Source organism: the organism of the source record quoted next, unplaced genomic scaffold (assembly GCF_019419815.1).
Source record: "Pyrus x bretschneideri cultivar Hongxiangsu unplaced genomic scaffold, Pyrus_bretschneideri_v1 Contig1, whole genome shotgun sequence".
Taxonomy (NCBI): domain Eukaryota; kingdom Viridiplantae; phylum Streptophyta; class Magnoliopsida; order Rosales; family Rosaceae; genus Pyrus; species Pyrus x bretschneideri.
Window position 1 is genome coordinate 7,659,002 of NW_025999390.1, and position 27,642 is coordinate 7,686,643.

The 27,642-nt window shown below is 36.4% G+C and overlaps 4 protein-coding genes across 4 annotated transcripts; 3 read left to right on the top strand and 1 right to left on the bottom strand.

Moving 5' to 3' along the window:
• Positions 1-78: 78 nt before the first annotated feature.
• On the bottom strand, positions 79-5,925 carry LOC103937917 (probable sucrose-phosphate synthase 1). The gene is made up of 13 exons (XM_048582994.1): positions 5,572-5,925; positions 5,361-5,453; positions 4,462-4,709; positions 4,327-4,390; positions 3,484-4,182; positions 3,237-3,353; positions 2,943-3,074; positions 2,609-2,785; positions 2,229-2,282; positions 2,084-2,146; positions 1,011-1,952; positions 722-849; positions 79-587 (listed from the first exon to the last, which is right to left on the bottom strand). The coding sequence occupies exons 1-13, from the start codon at positions 5,752-5,754 to the stop codon at positions 314-316; spliced, it is 3,174 nt and encodes a 1,057-aa protein (XP_048438951.1). The 5' UTR covers positions 5,755-5,925; the 3' UTR covers positions 79-313.
• Positions 5,926-7,710: 1,785 nt separating this feature from the next.
• On the top strand, positions 7,711-12,684 carry LOC103937915 (synaptotagmin-5-like). Its single transcript, XM_009347894.2, has 13 exons — positions 7,711-8,071; positions 8,207-8,311; positions 8,958-9,008; positions 9,106-9,226; positions 9,310-9,437; positions 9,716-9,817; positions 10,023-10,097; positions 10,238-10,317; positions 10,430-10,580; positions 10,660-10,890; positions 11,389-11,688; positions 11,910-12,023; positions 12,247-12,684. The coding sequence occupies exons 1-13, from the start codon at positions 7,967-7,969 to the stop codon at positions 12,391-12,393; spliced, it is 1,710 nt and encodes a 569-aa protein (XP_009346169.2). The 5' UTR covers positions 7,711-7,966; the 3' UTR covers positions 12,394-12,684.
• Positions 12,685-19,267: 6,583 nt separating this feature from the next.
• LOC103937914 (uncharacterized transporter C405.03c) lies at positions 19,268-24,267 on the top strand. Its single transcript, XM_009347893.3, is given in 9 exon segments — positions 19,268-19,424; positions 21,960-22,361; positions 22,516-22,578; positions 22,580-22,731; positions 22,909-22,979; positions 23,077-23,178; positions 23,352-23,469; positions 23,581-23,716; positions 23,936-24,267. Coding segments are annotated over 9 exon segments (1,191 nt in total). The 5' UTR covers positions 19,268-19,340; the 3' UTR covers positions 23,999-24,267.
• Positions 24,268-25,062: 795 nt separating this feature from the next.
• On the top strand, positions 25,063-27,474 carry LOC103937913 (ER membrane protein complex subunit 7 homolog). The gene is made up of 7 exons (XM_009347892.3): positions 25,063-25,268; positions 25,370-25,416; positions 25,937-26,045; positions 26,149-26,212; positions 26,311-26,427; positions 26,523-26,631; positions 27,072-27,474. The coding sequence occupies exons 1-7, from the start codon at positions 25,174-25,176 to the stop codon at positions 27,161-27,163; spliced, it is 633 nt and encodes a 210-aa protein (XP_009346167.1). The 5' UTR covers positions 25,063-25,173; the 3' UTR covers positions 27,164-27,474.
• The last annotated feature ends 168 nt before the right edge of the window (positions 27,475-27,642 follow it).

The window sequence follows — 27,642 nt, forward strand, 5'->3', positions numbered from 1 at the left end:
CAGACGTCTACACACAAACATTTTAGTAACCAAGAAAATCCAACATCAACATGGTTATATATGCTTAACAAAACCAGATAACAGCACAACTTCCTCTGATGTTGAACAAAACTAGAAAATTGTATAAGCGGTTCACATTGTAGCAGAGGAGGGTTTGCGCTGAAAACCGGCATCCGAATTGCTAGAGTAAAAATGCTAACGACAATACAAGTAATATCGATAAGAATTTTAGAGGGATGTGTGATTTGCAGTTCAAAAAGGAAAGGTATAGAGAATATGGAATCGAACACAAGAGTGCATGATTCGGGGTTTTCTACCGCTTAAGAACCCCTAGTTTCACCAATGATGCTCTTATGTCATTTTGGGAGCATCCTTCACTTTGAGCCATATTGGGACTGTCGTCTGGAAAGACATGTTCTAAAGGATAGTTTCTGTTGGCATGAAGCTTACGAGCGCCACTGTTATCCCCCTTCAGTATCACAGTTTTGTGTAGCCCACCAAGCAAGCCTTCATAATCCGTGTCACCACTTTCTCCCACGAAGACAACAGCAGTTGACAAGTTCAAGCCCCAACGGACATACAGGTACCTGGAGACTAAATGTCAGTTATACGAAGAAGACGAAGACACTATAGATGTTATTTAATCCTTAAAAAGACTTGGCAGTGTACAAAACAAAAGAAAAATAGGATCTCACGGGTTCTTAGGGATGCATTTATATACCTGAGAGCTTGTGATCTAGAAGCCAACACAGGGATAACATTTAGCCTGGTGCCATTTTGGGAATATATAACGTGGCAACGGAGAGCCTGAATTCTCATGAGTCTCCGGAGTTCCGTAACAGGGGGAATCTGTCATGACATAAGCGACGTCAAAAACGCCAAAAATAAAGCAGTTCTTCTCAAGCAGTGACCTCCAAAAGTATTAATGTAGTCATATGCAATTTGCAACACTAAATACCAAAAAAGTATAAAAATGAATCCGTAACAGAGACACACACAAGAGATATTACCAGTGCTGGATCTTTCACTTTATACGCATAGCAATGGTTAGTTGACGCTGATACATCTTCTGTAACAGTTTCGCTTCCTTTCTTTTCGTTGAAATTAGCAACCCAACGAACCAACGTCTTTCTCAAACCTTCTGCTCCCCAGCGGTATTCAATGTGTGAACGGTAATCTAAGTCCACCACAAAGGGAAGCCCAGAAGGACTATCCTCAGAACTTGAAGATGGATAGTAGAGCTCAGCACCGCTGTTACAGATAAAAGCATCAAACTGTGAAGGACTCAAACCTCCTGAGACCAAAAGAGTATGTATCTCAGATATGCCCAATGCTGTTGATAGTATAAATCCGATAGGTCCTGCATCTTTTTTCTTCTCTGCTGCCTCAGTAACCTTCTCAATGATCTCAGTAAACTCTGAGGTTGTATCACAATCCACAGCAATTACATAAACATACTTCCTTTTCCTGAATGCTGGAAATTTACCAGCCCCAGAACTGTTGTCTGCTTTCTCTGTCGAACCAGCCTTTTCACAAACACCTTTTGACAATGTCAAAACCGCATTTTGCTCCTTAATCTTCCCTCCAGCAGCACGGTCTTCAGTCTCTAAAGCATTATCAAGAGCAGCACTCCCTTCAGTTTTGTCGCCATCCAGTGAGAGTTTCAAGTTCAAAGATATATCTTGTATATCCCTCAAAGAATCACTAGGTGAATCGTGTTGTGAATTGTCAAAGTCAGCTTCATTTCTTTGCCACTGTGGCTGCCTTGGTTTGCAACTGGTTATGCGAGTTAAGTATGTCTTACAATGCTCTGGCCATGAGAAAAGGTGAATGTTTTTCAGTCCATTCTGCCTGCATCTTGCCCAAAGTTGCTTGTCCGAAACAAGCTTCAGAAGGGCATCCGCTATTGACTGCTGATCATGGGGGTCAACTAGTAGACCATTGTCAAGAACCTGTCACAATTCAGTTGTCCAAACTCGGTAATTAGTATTGATAAAAGTATCGATAACTTAACTCAACACAGCTCCAAAAGCAAAATAGAAAATCTTTAAATGGAATAGGAATGTTTTCCAGGTAGACATACCCGATGAATATCAACAGGACCCCCATTTTGTGTGGCAACAATAGGTAAGCCGTGAGCTGCTGCCTATTCAACAAAGAATCTTCTGTTGGGTTTTATATAAATTAACATCTGAAATGTATTCCTTTGATAATGTAGAGACATGTACCTCAATTAAAGTAAGTCCAAATGGCTCAATGAAAGCTGGATTGATGAAAACACCCTGCCAAGAAATCAACAACATCACTGTTAACTGAGCCATATAACTTTCTTGGTATAACAACTGAATATCATGTAAAATTATTGAAACTGCAAAGTTCTTATCCTGTGACATTTACGCCATACAACAAAAACTCATTATAATTTATAAGTTTATAACTCAAAGAAGTGATCTCTAGAAGCATGCCTAGCCAAATTTAGTACAACTGTAAACCTGACTCTGCATAAACATCCAGAACCTCAGGAAAAATTATATACCTACAAGCAAACTGCATGCACTTTTTAGGTGGTTAATCTAGTTGTAATACTGCTAATAAAAGATAAAAGTACCTTTGTCTTTGCTGCCAGACGATAAATGTCAGGAACATCAGACTGCTTGTGGTGTTTCGGATATGCCACATGACCGTAAAGATCGTATCTGTCAATCAGCTTAAGAATGGAAAGAAGCACAGATGCATTTGTGCTGGACATTTCATCAATGTCATCACGGTTTCCCATTATCAATGTCTGTAATGACAGAATGTATAAGTATCTGAATAACACATATATAAAGCACAATTTTTTATTTACAAAACGTGAACAAAGGAAGCCTCATGTACAGATATACTTGCTGTCAGCAGACTAATAACCGGTAAGAAGGTGCAGTTAAGGAATTTGAACATACAAGGTTTGCAAGTTCCCTCAGTGGACGACACTCTCCAAATGCTTTGACTAAGGTCGTAATATTCTTTTTAGGGTCTGCCCTGGCAAGGGCAAGTATCATAGGCTTCCGTGGATTCGTAAAGAAACGCATGATCTGCCAATACAAAATCATTAGTTTTAACATTATAACCAAATATATACTGCAAGAAAAACAAGTATCTCAATCGATTATTTGTTATGAACAACCATACAGAAAAGGAGCATCATAAATTAAAATCCAAGCAAGGAGGATATGAGAAGAAAGAAAAGTTATAACCTCCGACCAAATTGGCGGGTCAGGAGAAGTAGAACTATCATCATGTCTTTCCCCTTCACCATCCCCGTCACCATCATGTGGAATAATATGATGAAACTCCATTCCTGGAGGTATTACCTAACCAAAACAGGGGGGAACTGATAGTTAGTAAGAATAACATTTCTATCACTTAATATTTGTCCTTTTAGAGAAAAAAGGCCAAAATTTTGATAAAAATACTATGAAGAGAAAAATATGAGATACTTACAACCATGCGAGGCATAAACCTGCCGTGACAGCTTACACCCCTTTTGATTCTTGCTCTTAGTTTGCGTTCTAGTATTGGATCAAAGCCATCATACAAGCGCCATTGTGAGTCTATCTCCTGTCTAGTGCTTGTGATAACAATCTCAGAGGCATCTAGGGTTAACTCCTCTGCTTCTATCCGTCTCATTATTTTGTACGTTGTATTTATTTCTTCTCTTGATTGACGTCCTTGTTTCAAAAGTTGTTCAAGCTTATCTCGTCCAAGTGAGTGACCAGTAAATACCATTGGGACATTCAAGGCACCAGATAAAAGAGCAGCAGAATCACCTGCATCTGCATAATGTCCATGAATTGCGACGGGCCAAACTGGTTGCCCACCTCCAATTTGCTCTCCCAGAGCTTTAGACATCTGTAGAATGTGGGTAAGTGCACCATCAACAAACTCAGGTATGTGAGGCCAAAGGAGTTCTTTTGGAACATATTTATCTCTTGGGCCAAATGGTATCCGGACTATATAAGCTCCACTACTCTCCCCAAGCTCCTCCTTTGAATTCTCAGTGTTTAATGGATTCAGCATTTCAGTTGGTTCCCCATAACTCCAATCCACATCTGGAGCTGCCACTTGTCTTGTTAGCAAATCAACCCGATAAACTCCAGGCATTGAACCTAAGGCCCTGGCAAGTTCTACTACGTACTTGACCTGATAATGATGAAAACCTTTATACTCCAAAGCAAGTAATAAGGAAGCTTTTTAATTCCAGTTTATAAATGATTTCAAAAGTCGTCGACTGAATCCACGTCAAGATCAATATTGTAAATAACAATTTATATTCCCAAAAGTTACCTGGCCACCAGTATCAGAATCACGACCAAGCTCCATGTTCTCGCCACGGATCAGGCCATGAAGGCTGCATGAAGAATTCTTGTTGATGAAATCAACGTTTAAAAGTTTAAATGCATAAAAAAGTTCTGCTCATGCCTTATTAACACCATGTAGAATTTCTGTTCTTTTTGTTGACTAGTCCAGTTCTCCACTGCATCAGTAGAATTGATTCTTTTCATTCTTCCTCCTCTAGTGCTATCACCACCATGAGCTGAAATGTCACCAACCGTGTCTCCTTTCTCTCCCTCAGACAAGTCTTCTGACATATCCTCAGTCGCTTCTCTCCTGCCTCGTTCCCTTTCAAGACGATGTCTGGCCACACGCTGAGCTTCTTCTCCCTCAATCTGATCAATTACAATTAGCAAAGCAAACACCAACATTTTAAAGCCAAAAACTTAAACCACCTCCCTCCTCAAAGTAAATAATAAAATAAATTCACTTCCTGTTAGTAATCACTTATTCTTTTTCACAAACACAAGTCTTCCCTTCAATAAATGGAACAATAGTTAGCAACAGGAAATGATTTCCACTCCTATTTTCTTTTCTAACATGAATCAAAGGAGGCAAACCGATCGATTGCCCAAGTGGTTAGGGCCTTCTACCTCAACCTCTTGTGTCTTGGGTTCAAACCCTCCCCACTCCCCTTGTGTAATTAAAAGTAATATTGCTTGTATTAAAAAAATAAATGAATCAAAGGAGAATTAAGAAATAAAAACAAAGGGATGAGCTTCACAATCTTCTCGTTCCAATAAGGCAAAATCCTAACTGTGAACAAAATTCATTCAATGTAATCAGCAAAATCCGATTTTGTATGATCCGATTTTCGTCCTACTTCTAATATTTTTTACCATTTTTATTTTCATTTGCTCAGTTACGAATGAAAAAACAAACAAACAAACACACAATTGAAGCATTTAGCAGCTGAATACAATGAAATCAACAACAGAAAAAGTCAAATTATTTCCAAAGAAAAAAATAAAATTATATAAAAGAACCTGCTTCTTTTTGCGAGCCAAATTCCAAATCCGCCAGCACATGTTCTCCAACCTGGTGTTCCTCTCCTCCGGACTCCTCGCCGTCGCCGCAGCCTGAAATCAAAACCACCGAATTAGCAAAAATTAATCAATAAAATTACGGAGAATCGAGACTTTCAAAAAATCCGAATCAAATCAACAATCGAAACGGCGTTGTGAATAGAAATCATACCCGAACCCAGGAGCGGTGGAGATCGGTCTCATCGTAGCGAGTGATGACCTCTTCGACGAAGTAACGAGTCGGACTGAAACGACCGCGTTCACGGAGGAGCAGCGACGATTTGGCGTCGTCGAGGCCCGGACCGACGTCAAGGATCGCCTCCAAGTAACTGTTCACCCAGTCGTTTCCCGCCATTGCCACGGTCTTGATCGGCTACACAGCTTTATATATACAGATATGGAGATTGTAGAGAGAGAGAGAGAGAGAGAGAGAGACAGAGAGAGCGAGACGGTTATGGTGATTTGCTGACAATGACGGAGCAGAGAGTGATTTAGAGAGAGAACGGAGAATTTTTCCGCGTGTGTGCGATTTGTCTGGGCGGAAAGAGAAACGGCTTTTATTTATAACTTCTTTTTGAAATTTGGTACGTGACTTTCTCAAGCAGGACACTTTATGAAAATTTTAAATCTCATAATTAAAAAATATTGCGCTAAAAATAAGAAACGATAGAAAATCTATAAAATATCGATTTATGAAAGATCTTTCTTAACATTTCTCTTGAAAATTTGTAAGTGAATTTACTTATGTGACCTCATCTCGTATTAGAGCTTGCTTGATATACACTCATCACTATACTACAAATTAAACAATCAACCTGTTACAACTACATATGTAACACATCCTAATCCGAGATGTCCACCTGACTTCGAATCAGTTAGAGTTAAACTAAATTGAATTTGTGTGAAGAGGTTAACGTGGAGCTGTAACACGTGTCCAATTATTATTAATAGAACTTGTAACTTTAATTAGTGAATAAATTAATCGATTGGCGTTTTTTAGGCACTTGTACCTTTAATTAGTTCATTTCACACCTTGCTTTGTGCTAAAACGACTTTGTTTGGAACCCTTTTTTCTAACACAAGAATATAATTTGGTTTGAATTTGTTTTTAATGAGAATTAAACATAAGATTTATTATTAAAAAATAAAGATAAAAGTGTAGTACTAATTAATATTTTTTAAAATATTAAGAGTATATATAAATATGTGAACGAGAAAACAGGAATAAATTCTATAACTAAATTAAGATTCGTCACAAGATGGTCAGGAAGATTTGATACGAGTTCCCTAGAAAAAGAAAAACAAAAAAGTAGGGTGCTGCCTGTTGTGTAACGTATGTGCATGCATGCATGTTACGCCAAGTGTCCCGATTTATATAACACGATTAGGACGAATAACAAAAGGAGATTGACGTTCCAAAAGTTTCAACAAAAGATTATTCGTCCGTGGCCAGTAGCCTGTGCTGGCAATTAAAATGAGTTTTTCACATCGTTCTTGATGGCATGGCGCTGCACTTCTAGCTCCTTTGACCTTTTTTTTTGTTGTAATATAAAAAAGAAGAATCTTGACTTTTTTTTTTAACAGATGATGTTATCTATATTAATGGTGAGGAAGTAAGCTAAATCTCACAATAAACTAGCAATAATATGATTCAAATTCGTTTTTGCTAAAAATTGAATCTAAAACCTCTCATTTAGAAGTGAATAATACCATTTGACTTAAAAATTCAGATTCTTTCCCACGTGTAAGTGGGAGGTTCTTAGTTAGGAACTTATGAGAGATTTTTCAGTGTACCTAGTATATAAGACGAACACCACATGTTACCATACAGTATAATGATATGTTGTGTTTTGCATCATGTTTCGGGCACATTGAAAAATCTCTCATTGTTTAGACTCATGTAGTTGAAGAGTTTGATAGGAATTTATTAAGATTATTTCCCACGTGTAAGTGGGAGGGCTTTAGTTAAGAACTTATGAGAGATTTTTCAGTGTACTCAATACATGAGACAGAATACCACATGTTATCATACAATATAATGATATGTTGTGTTTCGCCTCATGTTTCGAGCACACTGAAAAAAATTTCTTTGTTTAGACTCATGAAGTTGAAGAGTTTGATAGAAATTTAATTATTAATGCATACTTATTGTGTGACTTAACCAAAATATTTATTTAAGTAGTATGAATATATCAGTTGTTTTTCAAAATTAAAAAGAATTTGGATGGTGAATTTGGGAAATGAATTTATCTGTTTTTTGCTCCGAAATTTAGAAAATGAATTGACACCTTAATTGATGTTAATGCAAAAGATGCGGTTATTAGAAGAGTTTTCATTTTTTGGGGCCAAAAAAAAATAGAAGTTGAAAAAAAAAAATTGAAAACACCATATCACTCCCTTCTTTCCAGATCAAACTAATCACTCAATTATTAATGTTCTGATCATTCAACTTCCAATCCAATCCAATCCAATCATGTTGGACCAATTAATTACTCCGTTCTTAGAAGGCCCTTCTCCGAATCCGAAGAAGCTCCATCGTCATAATCTCGGAAATAGAAAGGAAAATAATGGAATTCTTCTTTGGATTGATAATCGGCATTGCCATCGGCATTGGGTTGATCGTAGCTTTTGCTCGGGCCGAGAGAATCCGATCCAAATTTCGTTCTGATTTGGTAAACTAAATCACAATCAAATTGTTGTTATTATTGTTTTTGATAAAATGTCTTTGTTATTTATGCATGTTTGTTTGGTTTTAATTTTTGTTTATTTGTTAATTTTTTTGTTAATGTGGATTATTATTTTATTAGGCCAAGACAGTGGCTGCGTTTGCAAGGATGACAGTGCAAGATTCCAGAAAGCTTCTTCCACCTCAGTATTATCCATCTTGGCTTGTCTTCACAAATCGCCAGAAGTTGAGTTTATTTCACAAACCTTAACTTCTGTGTTTCTCTTCATAGTTTGCCTTTAGGGTTTGCATGTCTGACTCATGAACCACACGTCTCATATTTCAAAATTTAAAATATGTTAATCCTTTGGAAATAATTCTAAGTTGGTTTTGTAAGGTAAGTTTCTTTTGTGCATATTAGTTTCAATTTGCAAGCTTAAGTGGTTCATTTACTCATCCAGTCTAGGTTGGGTGTTCAGTTCTCCTCTTTCGGTATCGCTTGTATGAAAGAAATTGCTATATATTCAATGGTAGGGTATGTCCTTCAATACGAATGGGTGGTAGGTGGGTGAAAGACAGGGTTGGGCACGAAAAAGACATAGGTGCATTTTTACTCCATGTCTTATAAATTAACGAGAAACAAAAGACTTCGAAGCAGATGCAGATTAGATCAGTTAGCTAGGGTTGTGTGCATGTTCTCTTGCATCAAAGTCGAATCCCCTCTTTATAAGTTACAAATTAGAGCAATCGAGAATATATATCGCAATTTCACGAAAAAAAATGGTTTTGAACAAGGACCTCTTGTAACCTCTAATATCATATTAAATGATCATTAGAACTCAAACCATCATGAGATTTTTACATGCTAACAAGAATATCTTTGTGAATTACAGTTGAATTGGCTTAACCACCATCTTGAGAAGATTTGGCCATACGTTGATGAAGTAATTTTTCTTTTCTGCTCTTTTTTAAGCACACTTTTTGTTTCACCTCTTTAATAGTCAAAATCTTCCTTCGTTTGGGTGCACTTTGATGGAGTAGGCAGCATCAGAGCTGATAAGGAGCAATGTAGAACCGATACTCGAACAATACAGGCCAATGGTCTTGTCTTCACTCAAATTCTCTAAACTGACCCTTGGCACAGTGGCTCCACAATTCACAGGTAGGGTTCATGCTTACAAGATGGTCTTATACGCCGACTAGATTTTGTTGTTGATGCTTATACATGTAGTTGGTACCCTTTAGGAGTTTCAATCGTTGAAGGTGAAAGTGAGGCAGGAGGAATCACTATGGAGTTGGAGGTTCAGTGGGATGGTAATCCAAACATTGTGCTTGATATTAAAACCAGAGTTGGTCTTGCACTACCTGTACAGGTAATGCTCATCAAATTTATACCTCAAGAAGTAATTAAGAGTATTCACCCTGTTCCTGATATCATACATTCGACTCCCCTCCCTAATATTGCTTTTATAATAGAATAAATATAATAATGTTTCTCGTGTAGTTTTCTTCAGTGAAATCTAGGTTTGTTTGTTTGGTAAATGAAACATACGGTTTCATGACATGTCTGAGAAGTTGAAGGTTTCATGACATGCATGTCTTAGAAGTTGAAGTATGCCTTATCGTCTTTTTTTTCGAACTGTTCATATAGGTGAAAAATATTGGATTCACTGGGGTTTTCAGGTTAATCTTCAAACCACTAGTCGGCGACTTCCCTTGTTTTGGAGCTGTTTGTTATTCCTTAAGAGAAAAGGTGTGTGATAAGTTTTTGCTATTGCTTTGTAAAATTTCTTGAGGCGGCATACTTTTACTTTTGGGAACCGAAGTTTCTGTACTATAGTTTGATGTCATGCATATTTAGAAATGAAAAGCATATACTGACAATTTATAAGTTTTATTATAACATTATGTTCATGTAATATCGTTTGATATCATATTTCTTGTGCCTATGCCTGCAGAAAAAGCTGGATTTTGTATTTAAAATTTCTGGTGGTGATATATCATCTATTCCCGGCGTTTCTGATGCTATTGAGGTCTGAGCAAGTTTTTTCCTTTGTGTATCCTAGTTTCTCTTACTATCAGAACCTTCATGGCCCCCGTGATTTCTACATTCTGCATGAAAAATTGTGGCATGCTGACGTTGCTATGTAATGAAATTGTCATTTTATGTCAGGAAACGATACGAGATGCTATTGAAGATTGTATAACTTGGCCAGTACGTAATATTATACCGATAATACCTGGAGATTATAGGTATACTTAATTCAAACTGTAGATTTTTTCTTGAACATATTTCTCATTCATAAAGTTTCAGATTTCATCTGCTAGTTTATATTCCTCGGCTAAAATTTTGTTTATGTGACAGTGACTTGGAGTTGAAGCCAGTCGGAATGTTAGATGTGAAGCTTGTGGAAGCTAAGGAGTTGACAAACAAGGACCTTGTTGGCAAATCAGATCCTTTTGCTGTGATATTCATACGTCCACTTCGTGACAGAATGAAAACCAGCAAAGTCATTGTAAGACAGCTCATGTTTCTCTAAAGTATGTATGATTTCCCTTATCTGAATATGTAAAAATATTTATCATATACTACAGGACAACGATTTGAATCCAATCTGGAATGAGCACTTTGAGTTCATTGTTGAAGATACATCGACTCAAAACTTGACGATAAGAGTTTTTGACGATGAAGGACTTCAGGCTGCAGAGCTCATTGGCTGTGCTCAAGTGCAACTGAGTCAGCTTGAGCCTGGTAAAGTGAAGGATCTGTGGTTAAAGTTGGTGAAGGATTTGGAGATCCAGAGAGATGCTAAATACAGGGGTCAGGTTAGAATGGGATTTACTTTCAAACGCATACAAGAATGGAAAAGGATTGTTCAGTACTGAGTACTCATCCCCAACACATGTTACAATATTGTCAATACTTTGTTGATATTTGGTCCAAATTTGGCAAATCGACAATGTAGCAGATAGTGGATTAGTAACTGATATTGGCTATTAGCTAATGACTCCCCTATAAAAAAATGTACATTTTAGGGGTGTTCAGCAATTCCAAACCACTGATAATTAGCGAATCCGCATACAAAAAATGAAGAGATTGGTTGGTACCGATAACCAATCTACAGTAATCTTCTGATATTTGATATTTGATCAAAGTTTGGTAATATCGACTATGTGAAAAGTATTTTAGATCGGTGTCTGGAACCAGCCAATTACTCGACTTAGTGGAAACCGGCATTCAGTTTAGAGTTTAGAGTTTAGGGTTTACGGTTTAGGGTTAGTAGAGTTTATAAATCTAAAATGCACATATGTTCTTTGCCTTAGGTGCACTTGGAGCTGTTATACTGTCCTTTTGGTACAGACGGTAACATCGTAGGCCCGTTCGACCACGACTTTGCGTTGACCTCTTTGGAAAAGGCTCTTAAGATTGAACCCAGTGGAGCAGATAACTTAGAAAAAATGAAAAAAGCAGCTGCCCAGAAGAAGAAGGATGTGTTTGTAAGAGGAGTGCTATCTGTCACAGTGATATCTGCAGAAGACTTACCAGTTGTGGATTTTATGGGGAAGGCCGACCCTTTTGTTGTTCTTATTATGAAGAAATCTGAAGCCAAAGCCAAAACTAGGGTGAGATTTCAGTTCCCAAATTTGTTTGACTTTGTAATGATTTGGGTCGTGATTTTCACACCTCTTTTTAACTTCTCGCACTCCTCATCTGAATATAAAAAACATAAAATATTCATTTAGAGGGCAGATAAAAGTGCTGAAATCGCTACGGAGTCCGTCAATAACCTCTAATTCAGAATTGTATCTTAATTTCAATTTATCATTGTCTTATGCTTTTTCAGGTTGTAATGAACAATTTGAATCCAGTTTGGAATCAAACATTTGACTTCATGGTGGAGGATGCATTGCATGAAATGTTAATGGTTGAAGTTTGGGACCATGACACTTTTGGAAAGGTAATGTTTCTCCATACTAGTTTAATTGTGTTAACCTGTTTAATATATAAGACACGATTGTAACATCGTCATACAGTGGTACTCATCTACATATCATAACATGGTTGACGTTGATTTCATACTTTAGAGCATAATATCAATAAATATACAAGTCTCATAAACACGAGTAGACTAGTACTAACACGAAGCTCACATTGAAAAAAAAATTCTTCTATTCTTGCAGGATAGAATAGGAAGAGTTATCATGACACTAACCAGGGTGTTGATGGAAGGGGAATATCAAGACTGTTATCAGCTAGACATTGCTAAATCTGGAAGGATTTATTTGAACCTCAAGTGGGTTGCACAACATAAAGTCCGTGATACGTGATTTGTATCGTCCTGCATTGTTTTTTATTGAGTTGAAGTTGTGATATTTTTCACATGAATATTACACGAAAAAGTATAAGAAAAAACAAATTAATTATTCATTATTTGCACATATAAATTAGATTTAAGTTATCAGTCAAACCTAAAAGAAAATCTTACAAGTCACATGTAGTTCAGATTATTTAGAATTTAATTTGTTAACATGTCGAATTGTTAATAACTTAATGGCCTTGTTCTTTCTATTGTAAATGCACAGAAAAATTAGTTAGCTATATAAATTGCATTCATTTTACTTGTAGCATATTTATCAATCATATTATATCCAGCAGCGAAGCCAGAAATTTTCGGGAGGAGGGGCGAAATTTAAAAGCGTAATAGGTTCCACAAAAATGTAGGAAAATCAAATCATTTTAGATAGTAGACAATTTAATGTTGTTCACAGTTTGTCAATACAAACAAGTTGTAATTATTGTTGGCAATATTTCATGTCATGAAATGTCGCATAATAGACTCATGGTCAATAAAAACAAAAACATCCCTCTCAATATAAACAATCAAGCTATCACACAACTGTTGTACATCTCTCGCAATGTAAACATCTCTCTCAGTAATATCAAAAACACTCTCACATAATAGGAACACTAATGATATTTTCCTTACAAAACTTTTGTATATTTGAAACAAGCCCTCAAAGTCACCATTTCTCAAGAACTAAAAGAAAATAAGATGAAATAATTTTAAATACCGGAAATAATAACAAGAATTAAAGAAGAACAATTACAAACGTCAACCTTTGTTTTTTAATAATCTAAACAAATGAGAGAGACGGAAGAGAATTAAAATGGTGGGCTGGTAGTGCGGTTCGGAAAGAAAACCACATCAATAAAATTAAAAATTTAAAAGAAACTAAAGGAGCCCACCGAACTGCACCGTTTCATTAAAAGGAACACTGAGTTTTTAAAAAGGTAAATGATGCTATCTAAACAAAACCAGGTTCATCTTCCCTTGAAACCAAAACCCAGTAGCGAAACGCACCTATATTAGCAGGTTTAGAAGATTGAAGGGGCGAAATTCTCACTCTTAGTGGCGATTTCCGATGACCGGAGGGGCGCCCACCCCTCCTTGCTCCTCTGTAGCTTCGCCAGTGATTATATCCACCACTTTTTTTTTTGTCAATTATTTTTACCCATTGTTTACTAAATTGAGGATATTTTTGTTATTTTGGTCCTTTGTTAACAAAGATTTTTCGAAAAATAACCAAAATAATTGATGGCAGACAAATTATGAACGCTAACAAACACATACCACTGACCCTTGGCCCAAGCACTTGGTTTTCTTGTAAGGCATAGTTGATGGGGAAAACCTCATGTGCAACATAGTGTGCATCTCTGTGTCTATTATTCTCATTCCATGTAAACGAGAGAGACCCATGGAGCATATCCAATTATGCACCCATTTCACCACCGTCTCTCTCTAGTTGCTGGCATGTGGGTTGAATTCGGTAACCTCCTTTATCTTCACAGTTCAGTCATTTCCATATAATTTATATTATATGTTATTAGAATTCTTTTTATCGGAAAATGATCTGGCACGGATCTTTTTCTATGGATCCGGAAGATCCCGTGATATTGTCTGTTCATCGTACATCGTGTGGTCAATTTTTATTAGGTACTATTTATATTTAATTTTAAAATTTAAATTTAAAATAATTTATGACCGTACGATATACGATAAACGGATACGATTACGGAATCTTCCAGATTGCTAGAAAAAAAAACCGACGAGGATCCTTTCCCCTTTTTATCAATCAAAAATAAAAAATGATATTATTATACTCTATCATGCATAATTGAAAGAAAAAATATCCAAAAATAAAATTATGAGCAATAAATAAATTTTGCACAGAAATTTTTTGCATTTTTTCACTCCACTCTCTCCCGCATCATACCATTTTTTTTTTTTAATATTTTAATTTCCATTCAATTAAAACTCCATTTTAATTCCAACCTTTTAGTTTACAACCTACACCGCCAGATTGATTTGGTCTGATCGGACAGCCAGATTGGTTTTACTGAAAAATAATCACGGAAATAAGTAGTAATTAATTGCACTCAAAATTTAATGTAAGTCCCATATGTGTGGTTTGAACGGTTGGTCGGCTCCTGCCCTTCATTGACTGGTAGTTCCAGGCTCTTTCACCAACACCTGTAACTCACAGAACTTCAAACCCAAGCAAACCAAAACCATGGCCGACGCCACGGAGGAGCAAGATAACCACCACGTTCATCCGCTGCTAGAATCTCTGAAGAAAGCTTCCAAAGACCTACAGAGCAACCCTATTTCAATCATATACAACAACTACGACATCAACGCCGCCATTGAGGCACTTCTCGAGCTCGGAACCAAGGCCGACCCCATCATCTCCAGCGACCCAAGTCTCTTCACCCTCAACCAGCTGCTCAGCAACCTCAAAACCCTTCTCGAAAAGCTCCAAAAGCTGCAGGGTTACGGCCTCCGGTCCCTCCTCCACCGCCAAGTCACCAATTACAAGATTTCCCAAATTGGGTACGCCGTGGAAGCGGAGGTTCAGGCGCACATCGATCGGAAGAACGTCTGGGGTTTCGTGAAAACGATGGAGGAGGATTCGGAGGACGATTGGAAAGTTAACGCATTGATGATTTTAGAGAACAGATTGAACCAGGGATTCGATAAAGATTACCAAGAACTAATTCTGAGAGCAAAGGTATTTTCAATTCTTGAATTTATTACTTGTGATTCAAGTTTTTCAAATCGGGTTCGAGACCGGGCTGCTCTCGCTGTTCTCGCTCTGGTTCAATTCAACAAAGATGTTTTTGTTGGATTGGTTTTAATGGGTCCGATCGTTCGAGCTTTAATTCAAATGGGTTCGAGCTGTTCGATTCAAGTTCTCACTTGGCTGGTGAAAATCATCAGAACTCCTTTGGTGGATGATATCAATGGAGAAATCCCAAGAATTATCAGCCTCCTGGGGGCTGATGACATGGCGGTTCGAGCGGCGGCGATGAACTGCGTTCTTGAAATTGCGTTTTTGGGAGGGAGGAAGTGATCGAATTGATGCTTGGGCAGGACTTGATCGAGAAGCTCATGAATTTACAGAGGTTGGAGACAAAAATGGAGGAAGGAGAGGGGAAGTTTCCTTTTTCGAGGTGCGTAGCGGGGTTCGCAGTGCTGGTGGAGGTTGGTCAGGGGTTGGAGGAGCAGAGTGAGAAAAGAGGGTTTAAGATGGAAATATTGAGGAGAGTGAGGGAGGCCTCTGTTTCTGATGCAGAGGCTGCCTCTGTTGTTGCAGAGGTTTTGTGGGGTTCATCACCTTGAAGTTGGATTTTGTACCGTAGTAGAAAATCATTGTGTAGAGTTTAGATCTCGTTTATTGAATTCTTGATCAAAGATTTAACAGTCAATTCTTGATCATCGATTCAACGGTCGAAAATCTCGTTGTATAAGTGTATTTTTAGTGAGGTACGAACCCAAAGAAATGTCTTCCGTCCATCCAGATTCAGGACCTCCATCTGCTTTATGGAAGACAAAGGAAATTAATGCATGAAACAAGAAGGAATGAATTTGAGAAACATCGGCTGAAGACGGAGGCTTGTTGGCTACTGGGGGTGGGAGCTCATCTACTCAAATATCTGTTTCAGCCGCTGAAAGTATACAGTCACCTTCATGTTTTGTTCGAGTTAGGAACATACCGATATGCTCTTATCCAGCTCAATCTGAAGGCCGTTCAGGAGACTCTGAATTGTTGGAATCCAAATGCAAGAAATTTCAGAAGAACTTTGATCTCGAACTTCCTGCCGATGCATACACTGATGATGAAAGAGAAGGATTCTTTGTAGACGGAAAGGTTTCTGAAGCACCTAAAGGGACAAGTTCTCGTTTGAAAAGATTTCCAGAGGTTGTGTGTAATGGTGATGCAAAACATAGTGGATATTGTTCTATTTCTGCATCATTAGGAAAAGATTCAGTTTAATTAGTTTATCCGTATAATCTATCAATTCTTGACTCCATCCGACTTCCAAAGCTAACACTCCCACCACTATGAATCGCCCCATAACCACCCGTCCTCTCTCTGTAAAAATTTCACCTCACGGTCTCCCACCTGCCATCGAATTTTACGTTGTTTTCCAGCGATAAGTCAATGTTGTGTGCTCTCCACCTTCCACTCCCCTGTGCTAGCTTTGATCTCATACGATCCCAATCTGCGCAAGCGTTGTTGTCTGTAAAGAAAGTTGTCTAAGAGTTTTTAATTAAAAAATTATTTTATGAGGGCCTTTTTATTATTTTTCTAAAAAATTATATTTAAATCAAACTTGGCTAAAAAGGCTTATGCCCAAAAATTCAAAGTGTTAACTCCAGCCCAATTAAGGATGAGAAAACTATTAAGACATTGAATTCCTGGGAAATAATTTTCGTAATTCATCTTCGATTATTCAATCTTGTAATTCGCTAGAATATAGGTAACAAAATGATTCAAATATATTTCAAAAATTCAAAACTACGTAAGTTGACTTGCTATGGATTGGAAGGCAAGGAACTCAAAGTGCAACACGTTACTGATTTTTTAAGGCATTTCTTACCGCAAAAGCTACCGTAACTACTATTGTATTCATCCTTTTATGTATATTAGATCGAATTTATTCGATTTCTAAAAACAGTTATTAACTCTTAAGGGATTGTTTGGAAATACTTTCAAAATAACTGAAAGCGTTTTTAAAGAAAATAATTTTAGGTCCAAAATCACTTAATATGCTTCCTGGAATAAGCACTAGTTATGTGCTTCTTCGACGAAGCACTTCAAGTGCTTTTCAGGATTCACTTGCGTTTTTACTAAGAATTGATTCTAACAACACTTTTACAAAAAAACTTTCAGTCATTTTAAAAATATTTCCAAACGAACTATAGTTTTATGAGGAATTTTTCACCAATGATTGTGAATGACTAATTTTTTTTCAAGCTTTTCGACCTTGGTTCCGTAGGAACAAATTAGAATAATTGAGAAACAAAACAGTCTAACCTTGTGTTTTCATTTTGATAGGCAACAATACATAAGACCATCTCCAAAATAGATGTCAAATTGTAAACATAAAATTTAAATTTGAATGCTTATGTGATACTTTGATTTTTTTTAAATTTTGTTCACCAAGCGATATGTTAAATTTGAATTATTATTATTACATTATTACTTTTAATATTGTACTATGAATTAAAAAAATAATAACAACAAAAATATTTATTTATCACTAAAAATAGATTTGAAATTGTTGTTAATTTGACAGCAACTACCTTTACTGTTAATCCATATCATACTACATAGGAATGAAATTTGGTTGAAAAATACTAATGCTGTCTGTTTTACTGTTATTGCTAATATAAAATTGTTGACTCCTCCTTTAAAGATACTCTAAAAGGATCCAAACTTCAAAATCAGCTGGTAATAAGTGAAGAGGAATTGACTTTAGTTGGTAACTTATCTTCTAGGTAAAAAATGCATGATAAATTTGTGTACACGTTGAAATTATTGGTAAGAAGAATATATTTGTCTACTATTTTATATTCATATTCTCTCCTGCCTGCAACATTATTAAAAATGCCAATATTCTCTCTATAAATGACAACATTCTCTCTATAAATGCCATTTTCTTTTGTCATGCATACTGTCTTTTCTACCTACAAAATTCAAAAAAGTGTTGCCATTATTTTATTTACATGATTTTGTTGCTGAGTATCTTTCGTCTTCATTTTATATGGAGTCCTGCCCATATATTTAATTTGTTTCCATTTGTGTTGAAAAAATCAGATTCTTCTAGTTGAAGCTATCCTATGGGAACTTGGAATATGCAATAAGGGTCCATTTAATAGGTTGAATGAGATTAAAAGTTATGAATAATATTAGATTAGAAGGGACACGTAAGATAAGATTTGTAATCTATGCATAAAGATAGGTTATATAATCCAAATGATTCATAATCCCTTATATCTGATTTATTTATTTCATATTTCGACACAATAAATAAAAAACTTGATTTAAGTCCATTGTAATTGATCATAATCTATCCAACCAGTCCACCGTATAGCTTTCAACTTTATTTTTGATTTAAGTCCTCCATAGCTTTCAACTTTATTTTTGATTGGACATGAGAAAGTGAGAAAGAAAGAGATGGAAATAGAGTTAAAGAGCATGAAATTCTCAACCAATGAACAACTTTAAAATAATTATAATAACGTTAATATTATTGGAAAAAAAACCTTATTATTTTATAAATATTTTCTTTTATAGCTTTCTAATTTCATTTTTAACATAAAAGTTGCGAACGTAGTATAAATCCTTTAGTTATCAAAAATACCCAATTAAGTTTTAATAAATTTCCTCAACAAAATTAACCCCTCCGCAGATACTTTCTTAAAGATTATGGTATAAAAAATAATATTTTTGTTAATTAGTATTTTTTTAATTTTTGTTAAAGATTATACTAATTAACAATTTTTGTTAATTAGTATGAAAAACGTTTTTTTTTCCCCCGCTAATTATTATGAAAATTTGGAGTTAATTAAAATTGAATTTAGAACGGGACATATAACAGAGAGGGTTTTAAATAATAACAACCAAAACGTTTTCAGTTTTATTTCTATTTTGGTTAACTTCCCTCTCCCTTCTTTTTCTTCCCAAAGTTTCCGGATTTCTTCATTTTGTTGCAAGAAAACGAGCAGCCCCGCCCCATCCGGGCCTTTCTCTCTCCTCCTCACCTATATACACGCCAGACCCTGTCACCCAGCACTCAAGATCTCAAATTCTCAATACTTATAGGTCGGTGACAGGGCCAAAATATCAAAGATCTAGGGAGGAGGATCAACCAACCGATCAGATCTTTGAAATTCCTCTGATTTGTCCATCTGGGTTTTGCTGGGTTTATGATGGAGTGGAGGTACAGAGCTGGGTTGTTCCTAATTGCTGCTGTTGTTGTCATTTGGGTCACCTCTGCAGAAGTTACCCAGGTTTGTCCTTTCTTTTACTCTTTCCAAATTTGAAAATATGCAATTTAGTAATTTAATTTTACAGTTTTGGGTCAAATTTGATTCATGGTAATGCATTTTGTATCTGATTTGACTTTTTCGGATGGGTTTTGTGAGTTATTTGGGTTGGAAATGATTGGAATTTGTTAAGGATTTACCCAAGTGATGAACTTTATTAGAAGATTGAATGTTAGCTTGAACTTGTTTAAGACGACGTCGTAGTGCTTCACCCATAGAGGAAACATAGTGAAGATATTAGTTTAGTTGTTCATGAGTTAGTAGGGATCAAAACATTAGTAAGTAAAGGTTGTTCTTTTCCTTCGTTTTCGTCCCCTTGATGTATTGCAACCATGGGGTATAACTAATGGTTCTGGGTTTAACCAGCATAGCGAAAAGCAAAGGTTTTGTTGGAGGACAGCCGTTAGAAATGTTAAATATAGCATATTCTGGAACAGAACAGAAATAGCATTCAAGTGCATAAGCGCAGTTATCTGTGGTGCCTTAGGGACTGAAGGACGCGAAATGCGCACCAAGATTGAACCTTTTTTGAGTTTTGTGCCTTGGCTTAGTTGGTTAAGACTGAGTTGAATCTGAACATTCTATGTTTAACTGCTTTTGAGCCTCCATGCTCTCATCTCAATCTTAGTAATGAAAGTTTTGATTGATTAGTTGGTAAGCCAAACTTTGTTTTTTTGTTCTTGAATTTAGCTTGGTGTTTATGTGGTGGCCAAATACAATTCTATTAGTAAACAATTGTGACTATTTGATCATCTTTGACCGTGGGGGAAGTGATGCTTGATGTGCATTTAAACTAACCTAAATACTAGATTAATTTAAACCAAATTAAACTCACAAGCGCACGAATCAATTGTAGTAAGATATGCAAATGCGAGGTCGATTCCACATGGATTTCTTTAGTACTAATTTAACTGACTAATCACACTAGACTTAATCAAATAAATAAAGGATAGATTGAATTGAATAATTGTTTAAGACTAAAATTAACAATTAAAGTAAAAGACAATTAATTAAAATAAACACACAACAGAATAATAATTTGAGAAACAGTGAAGTCTAAGTTATGAATCAACCAACAACAATCATACTTACTTTTCCTATAGCGAACTACTATCCCATTACCATGCCAATGTTAAAGGTTGTTCTTTCTAAGGTAACATGTGGTCAGCCATCAACATGTGTATCTCTACATGATAACCTAAATCCTATTGGTTAGTCATACAATTAAACACATAAAAACTCCATAGAAGAGTTATGTCAACCAAGTAGGACTAGCTTGATATTGGTTATCCTTGCTGGTTTATCTACTCTTCTTAATCTTAATTCCAGTAAACCTAATTGATTTTTCTAAGTATCTAGATGCAAAATTCCTAATCGTGATCAATCATTAGAAATCTGAATCTAGAATAAAATATGCATAAAGATTAAGAATATACAATGACATAGAATCAAATAGCAATTACCAAAGAATCAAATAGCAATTACCAAAGAATCAAATATGCATAAATACTCATTTCATGGCTTCATCATAAACTTTAGAAAATAACTTAGTTACACATATAAATAAAAATAAAAGAAAGATAGAACGAGGAATCCATGGCAAGGCACGTCCCTAAACTCTTCTTCGCGAATTGCGGTGATGGTGAATGGTGTGGTATGTGGTTGCGGTCATACATAGAGAGAGCTTATGACGCCTTATTTATACTAGAAAAACAATAAAAGATCCGGTAGAAACTCTCCAAAAACAAAACAAATTCCTAAACAATTAATGACACCAACTAGGAAATTTTGGGAAGCACGTAACCTATGTTGCACGCCAGTTTTGGGTTCGATTTAGCTTCTGGAAAATTCTGGAAAAATAGGAAATTATAGCTCTATGTCTTAAGCTTTCCACGCATATATCGCACGTCACTAGGAAAAATCGAAAAAGCCTCCAAATTTTCGTTCTCCCACAGCTGCATAGTTCTGACGGGAATGCAACTTCTGCGGGAATGATTTACAAAAGTGGAGCGTTTGGCTCCATGGAAAAATATGAAAGTTGGACACAACGATTTTCAGCTTCTTAGCTTTCTCCTCCAATTGGCCTTACATCAAAACTCCTCCGGAAAGTCAAATTATCCCCAAAAACGTTCTAAGTGCACAGATTAGCTGAAATTAAGCAAAGGAAGTAATAAGGCTCTTTTAAAATCAATTTCTTAACAAAACCTAGGGATAATTGACATAAAAATATAGGAAATAATGCACTTATCAATGCAGCTCAAAATTCGAGCTGCTTCCTAAAAGCTGTGGTGAATTGAACCCCTTTAGCAGATGATTGTGAGTGTAACTAATTGCTTCAACTGTATCTACCTGAATAGTCGGATTTTAAGCTGCAAATTTGTCATGCGGTATAGAAATTTATTGTTTCAGTTCTTTGATATGGCGCATTGTCTTTACCTATATATTTGATAATACTGTGCACAGTTTGGTTCTAGCTGACCAATATTGTGACTTCTGCAGGGTATATTTACGGACTATAAGCAGCCATTTGCAGTAACATATCTTGGAGCTTCTCTTATGGTAGTTTACATCCCAATAGCATTCATTAAGGATTGGTTGTGTAATTTTCTAAAACGCCGCTCCTCTAAAAGTGGTAAAAATGCAGAAAGCAGCATGAATGAGTTTTCTGCTGGATTTAGTTCTACTCTAAAACTCAATGGAGTGAAAGACTTTGAATTGGAAATTCATGGGTCCTTGACCAGAAAAGACAGTGATGCAGACCTTTCACCTCATGCAGAAGAACAGGCTTTGGTTTCTAAATACAAAGATGATTTAAATGTGCTGAAACATGATAAAGAGGTTACTACGAGGCAAATTGCTACTTATGGGTTTTACATTGCCCCTCTCTGGTTTATTACGGAGGTAAGGAACTTCCTAAAGCTACTTTGTTCAAGAATATAGTTCCATTGACTTTTAGGTGTTGTTGAGTCCGAGATATGTTTCTTTGAATTGATAATTCAAAATTATTGTGAAGGATGTCAAGAAAATTCTTATTGATTATTTTTTATTGTTTCAGTATTTTTCAAATGCTGCTCTCGCGCGTACAAGTGTTGCAAGTACAACAGTATTATCCTCGACAGTCAGGACTCTTTACTCTTTTTGTAGGTGCATTCTTGGGCGAAGATTCTTTAAATGTAGCAAAGGTGGTCGCTGTCTTTGTTAGCATGGCTGGTGTAGCTATGACAACTCTGGGCAAAACATGGGCCACGGATGAGTCACAACTGAGTGCCGCGTATGTTTAATCAGTTGATCTCTGTTGTCTACGTCAAATTTATCATAACTTACATTATATTTGTTTCTTTTTTATGGAAGAAAAAAGATCTCTTTTTTCATAACAATGCCATTATATAATATCAAATTGCTCTTTGTAATGCGTGTTTTGGGATTGACAGTTGATATTTTTGTTCAGCAACGGGAAACGCTCTCTTGTTGGAGATATGTTTGGTCTTCTCTCAGCCATGTCATATGGTCTATTCACCGGTTGGGAGATATCCTTTTTCATTTACTCCTTGGCACAAATTTTTCTTAGATTCTTTTGACAATAATATTAACATTCATTTTACTCTCAATGCTACAGTTCTTCTTAAAAAGTTTGCGGGCGAAGGAGGAGAAAGGGTTGACGTGCAAAAGTTGTTTGGGTATATTGGATTGTTTACACTTGTATCGTTATGGTGGCTTAGTAAGTGTTGCTTAAGTATTAATGATTCCTTTCAGTTTTTCTCCTATCGGACTCTGATTTCCAGAAATCAAGCAAGGCACAATGCTAGCTTGGTGGAAACATGAAAGTGAAAGGCAATCCATCACTTCTTTGATTGAATCATTATTTTCTCTAATTTTTCTTTTATTTTCCAGTTTGGCCGTTGACAGCGTTGGGCATTGAGCCCAAGTTTATGATTCCTCACTCTGCTAAATTGGAAGAAGTTGTTATTGCCAACGGCTTTATTGGAAGTGTACTCTCCGACTACTTCTGGTATGTTTAAACAATCAATTTTCAATCTGCGATTCACACTTGCGTTTTCACAGACTTCTTGTTTTAATCTTCCGCTTTTCTATTCGACCAATAAGTAAAAACTTCTGACAGGGCACTATGTGTTGTGTGGACAACTCCACTCGTTGCCACCTTGGGCATGTCGCTCACCATCCCCCTTGCTATGGTTGCTGACATGTTCATCCATGGCCGTCATTATTCAGTAGTTTACATACTTGGTTCTGCTCAGGTATGATGCTTTCATGAATAAGCATTATATTTTTGAATTATTTAGCATCCGTAGTTACTAGTGAAGTACCTCTGTAAAACTTTTTTCCAGAAGGCGCTTGGTTTCAGCATTTCACACTCACCTTCGGAGAAAATGATCTCTCACTAGCAATATACGTATTCGAACTTATGTCCTGTTGCATCTATGAACTCTTTTTGTTGCTTCTGTGGCATGTTGCAGGTATTTGCAGGATTTGTAATAGCTAACCTTTCGGATTGGTGCTCGAAAAAGTTGGGATTATAGCATTTTATCGAAGACTGATTTGTTGGGAAGCCTGATTCTTTTATGGGGCCGTTTTCTCTCTTCCGTTCTGAACGGACTTCAAGTTGTTGAGTTTACGAGCAGGAAAGTTTGTCTTCAATATGGGTCGGTTGGTTTGTGGAGAGGGAGAGAAGGCACTGAATATAATTTTTTTTTATCATACCTGTTTTTTCACCATCATGGGCAATGAGCGTGGAGCCCTGAAGTGTAATAAACCATTGTGGGTTCAAAGTAAAATCTCATTTCACGCACTCTGGCAATGGTTAGTTGGGTTGTTAACGGGTCATCATTAACAAATCATTTTGTAAGCGGGTGGACCTGTTAACAAAGCGTTTGCTAGCGGGTGGAGAATGGCCAACCCGAATTTGAAACACTTGTTAGCAAGTCAACTGTTAACGAAAGGCTTGATTTTGAAGCTCGTCTAAAGTCATGATCGACTCTCAAGAACAAAACAAGTAATTACATCTTCAATATATCAAGTTGAATGCAAGAACAATTGAAAAACAAGTCCAAGATCATAATCTAGGTTTATTGACTCTGTTTGATTTACTAAAAGTCTTACCTGAATCAGTCGATCATTATCATAATGGATCTATCAATTCCAAACCGATAAGCACATTAGAAGAAAAGTTGACAAGAGTAACTAACATTAGTTTTTCATAACGAGACGAGTAAAACTTTATTAGTGAATAAAATGGTGGATGTTGGATATTATCTTTACACATCTTATTTGTTACTTATAAGTCTTTACTTGTTATATTTTGAACAACTAAGTGGCAAAGCCATAATTTTTTATGGATAATTCACTCTACTTAATATTTTGGGTACTTATAAAAAAAAAAATATATATATATATATATATTTTTGTGTACAATTTTTGCCATGTCACCTACATTGAGCAAAAAAGAATAACAAAAAAGTTGGATTTCGAATGATTAACACGTGGCGTGTTTTCATTGCTGCGATGTAGAAGAACTCACTGCACAATACGGATTCAATCAGAGTAAACAAGTACGGACCTGATTTCGCCGGCTACAACAATTTAGCAAATTCCGTAACACACCAGATCCTTCTCAACTCTCTCTCTCTCTCTCTCTCTCTCTCTCTGTGACACAGACACTCTGAAACTCTCGCAAAAGCTCTCTCAGTGTTTCGTTATGGCGCGGAGCTGGAGATCCAATCTGGTGGTTCTCGTGCTTTTCCTACAGTTGTGCTTTTCGCTCATCTCTTCGTCGCTCGCAATTTCTCCCGGGTACGATTGAAAAGTTCTTCTCTTTACCCAAACTAACTACGATGCATCAACGATTTCGAAATTAATTTTCTTCAAATTTCTAATTAAATTATCTGTTGCAGCTCTGCCGATGGATACACCATTCATGGCCGAGTAAAGATCCCACCCAGTAAGTCTTTCAATTGAATTTACCTTCCTGTTGATTGTATTTTTTTACCCTTTTGTTTTTACAGAAAAGTTTGAAATTTGTGATTTAGATTGCAGTTTTTGGTGAAATTTTCGTGTTAATTGAAACAAATAAATTCATTTGATCGGTTCGGGTAGTTTGTGAAAAGTCTTAAGTTTGATTCCGAATTCAAAAGGAAGGGTTAGGCTGTGAAAGGTCTTAAATTTGATTGCTTTGTTGTTGTATTGGGATGAGGAGATAGATGTAAACTGATTAGGGCTTGTGGAATAGGACTGGTTTCGTGTTAATTTGATCGGTTCAGGTAGTTTGTGATGCTAAGGATTTTTACGGCTGAGTGGTTCCAGTGTGGACTGCTAGCTAAATTTGTGTTAGTTCTAGGAGGGTTAGTAGTCTGAATTACGCTCTACACTTAACTTACCCATATTGAACTTTAATTTCTTCCAAGCAAAAAGTTGTTTTACGTTGCATCCTGGTGTGTATAACTCACAAATTTTGTATGCAGGTCTCGGGGTGAAAGGGTTTGCACCTTACGGAAAGATATCAAATATCAAAGTCATACTAAATGGTGGTCAAAGTGTTACCTTTCTGAGGCCTGATGGATTTTTTTCATTGTATCCTATTTGGTTATCTTGATAAGTATGTTTCTGATGCTTTGTATTTGCCTTGTGTATCATGTATATGTATACCATATTTCCTTAACATGTGTTCTTAAAGCCATAATGTGCCTGCGGGGACTCATTTGATCGAAGTGTCTGCGATAGGCTATTTCTTTTCTCCGGTGAGACTCTTCTATATAAGCGCCTCTTTTATACTTCTTGAAATGAAATTATCACAAATCTGATATTCCCATGTTTTCATTTTTGTAAAAATGTTAAGGTCCGAGTTGATGTTAGTGCTAGAAACCCAGGCAAGGTTCAGGCAGCACTGACTGAGAATAGGAGGCCACTGAATGAGTTTGTTTTGGAGCCATTGAGAGAGGAACAGTATTATGAGGTTGGTTTTGATTTTCTCATTCTTCTTTATATGTTTCACCACATTTCTGTATCGTTATGAAATTTTCACCTCATGTCATGTTTGTTTCATTGCAGATAAGAGAACCCTTCTCCATAATGGCTCTTGTAAAGAGCCCCATGGGACTGATGGTTGGATTTATGCTAATTGTCGTGTTTCTTATGCCGAAATTAGTGGAGAACATGGGTAAGTGATCTATGCTTGGTATAGGTTTTTAAATTCCATCCGTGGGGTTAAGGCTCTGATTTGCTTTAGATTTTACTTTCATCAATATAATCCATATGAACTCGCATGCCTGAATTCTTTTCTGAGAGCTAGGGCATATAGTTAAAACATATTTTCTTACCTTACTCAAATTTTGACTTATTACTCGTTAGATGACTGTACATAATTAAAACGTACTTGATTGTTACCTTTTAACTTCTGATTGTTTACTTCTGTATGTGGATTGCTTGTGGTTTCATCTCGTCCAATGATACCAATGAATGCCATCTGTGTTGATATTACAAATGCCCTTAATATTCATCCCCTTTTTTTGTCTTGTCATGCCTGTTTACGGTAGTATACTTTGGTAGAGTATACGTTTGTAAGAGTTCCTCAATAAGTATCTTTTATGTTGACCACAGATCCTGAAGAAATGAGGCGAACACAAGAAGAAATGAGAAACCAAGGGGTTCCATCGCTGGCAAGTTTGTTACCTGGTGCCGCGAGGAGTTAGAGAAAGATGGAGAAGTAGGAACCCTCTCTGCAATGGAGGACTTATATTTTCCTGTTCAGAAGCTAGGGAGACTGTATCTTTATGGTTACGAAAGAAATTCCAAGAAATATTACGAATTGGTCTGCCTTTTTTTTTCTCTTTCGGCTATGATCGTGATGTTTCTGTATTTGATGCTTTAGCGTCGTCTTTGATTCTATAAACGTTTTGACGATTTAGTCTTGTGCTGCGGACAAACCAGCCGGTTGTAGTTAACAGTGTTATTAATTTTTGCTTACTCCACTTGCAAGTCAATGAGAATAATGTTTGGCAGACGTCCAGTATCACATTAGGTGTTAAACTCTCTACTTTTATAACGCATTTACTTACCAGAAATAGATGTGAAATATCCGGGCTTGTTTACTCCCAATAGTAGGTTCTTACGCTTTACTTATTTTTTGCCACCAAAAACACCGCTTCTTGTCCGGCTTGCATATGTTGAG

Coding starts and splice junctions, on each gene's coding strand:
- LOC103937915 (XM_009347894.2), top strand. CDS start 7,967: ATGGAATTCTTCTTTGGATTGATAATCGGCATTGCCATCGGCATTGGG. Junction 10,318..10,429: donor ATAATACCTGGAGATTATAG/GTATACTTAATT, acceptor TTTATGTGACAG/TGACTTGGAGTTGAAGCCAG. Junction 12,024..12,246: donor ACCATGACACTTTTGGAAAG/GTAATGTTTCTC, acceptor CTATTCTTGCAG/GATAGAATAGGAAGAGTTAT.
- LOC103937917 (XM_048582994.1), bottom strand. CDS start 5,754: ATGGCGGGAAACGACTGGGTGAACAGTTACTTGGAGGCGATCCTTGAC. Junction 4,710..5,360: donor TGGCTCGCAAAAAGAAGCAG/GTTCTTTTATAT, acceptor GTAATTGATCAG/ATTGAGGGAGAAGAAGCTCA. Junction 1,953..2,083: donor GTCCTGTTGATATTCATCGG/GTATGTCTACCT, acceptor GAATTGTGACAG/GTTCTTGACAATGGTCTACT.
- LOC103937913 (XM_009347892.3), top strand. CDS start 25,174: ATGGCGCGGAGCTGGAGATCCAATCTGGTGGTTCTCGTGCTTTTCCTA. Junction 25,417..25,936: donor CCGAGTAAAGATCCCACCCA/GTAAGTCTTTCA, acceptor TTTTGTATGCAG/GTCTCGGGGTGAAAGGGTTT. Junction 26,632..27,071: donor GAAATTAGTGGAGAACATGG/GTAAGTGATCTA, acceptor TGTTGACCACAG/ATCCTGAAGAAATGAGGCGA.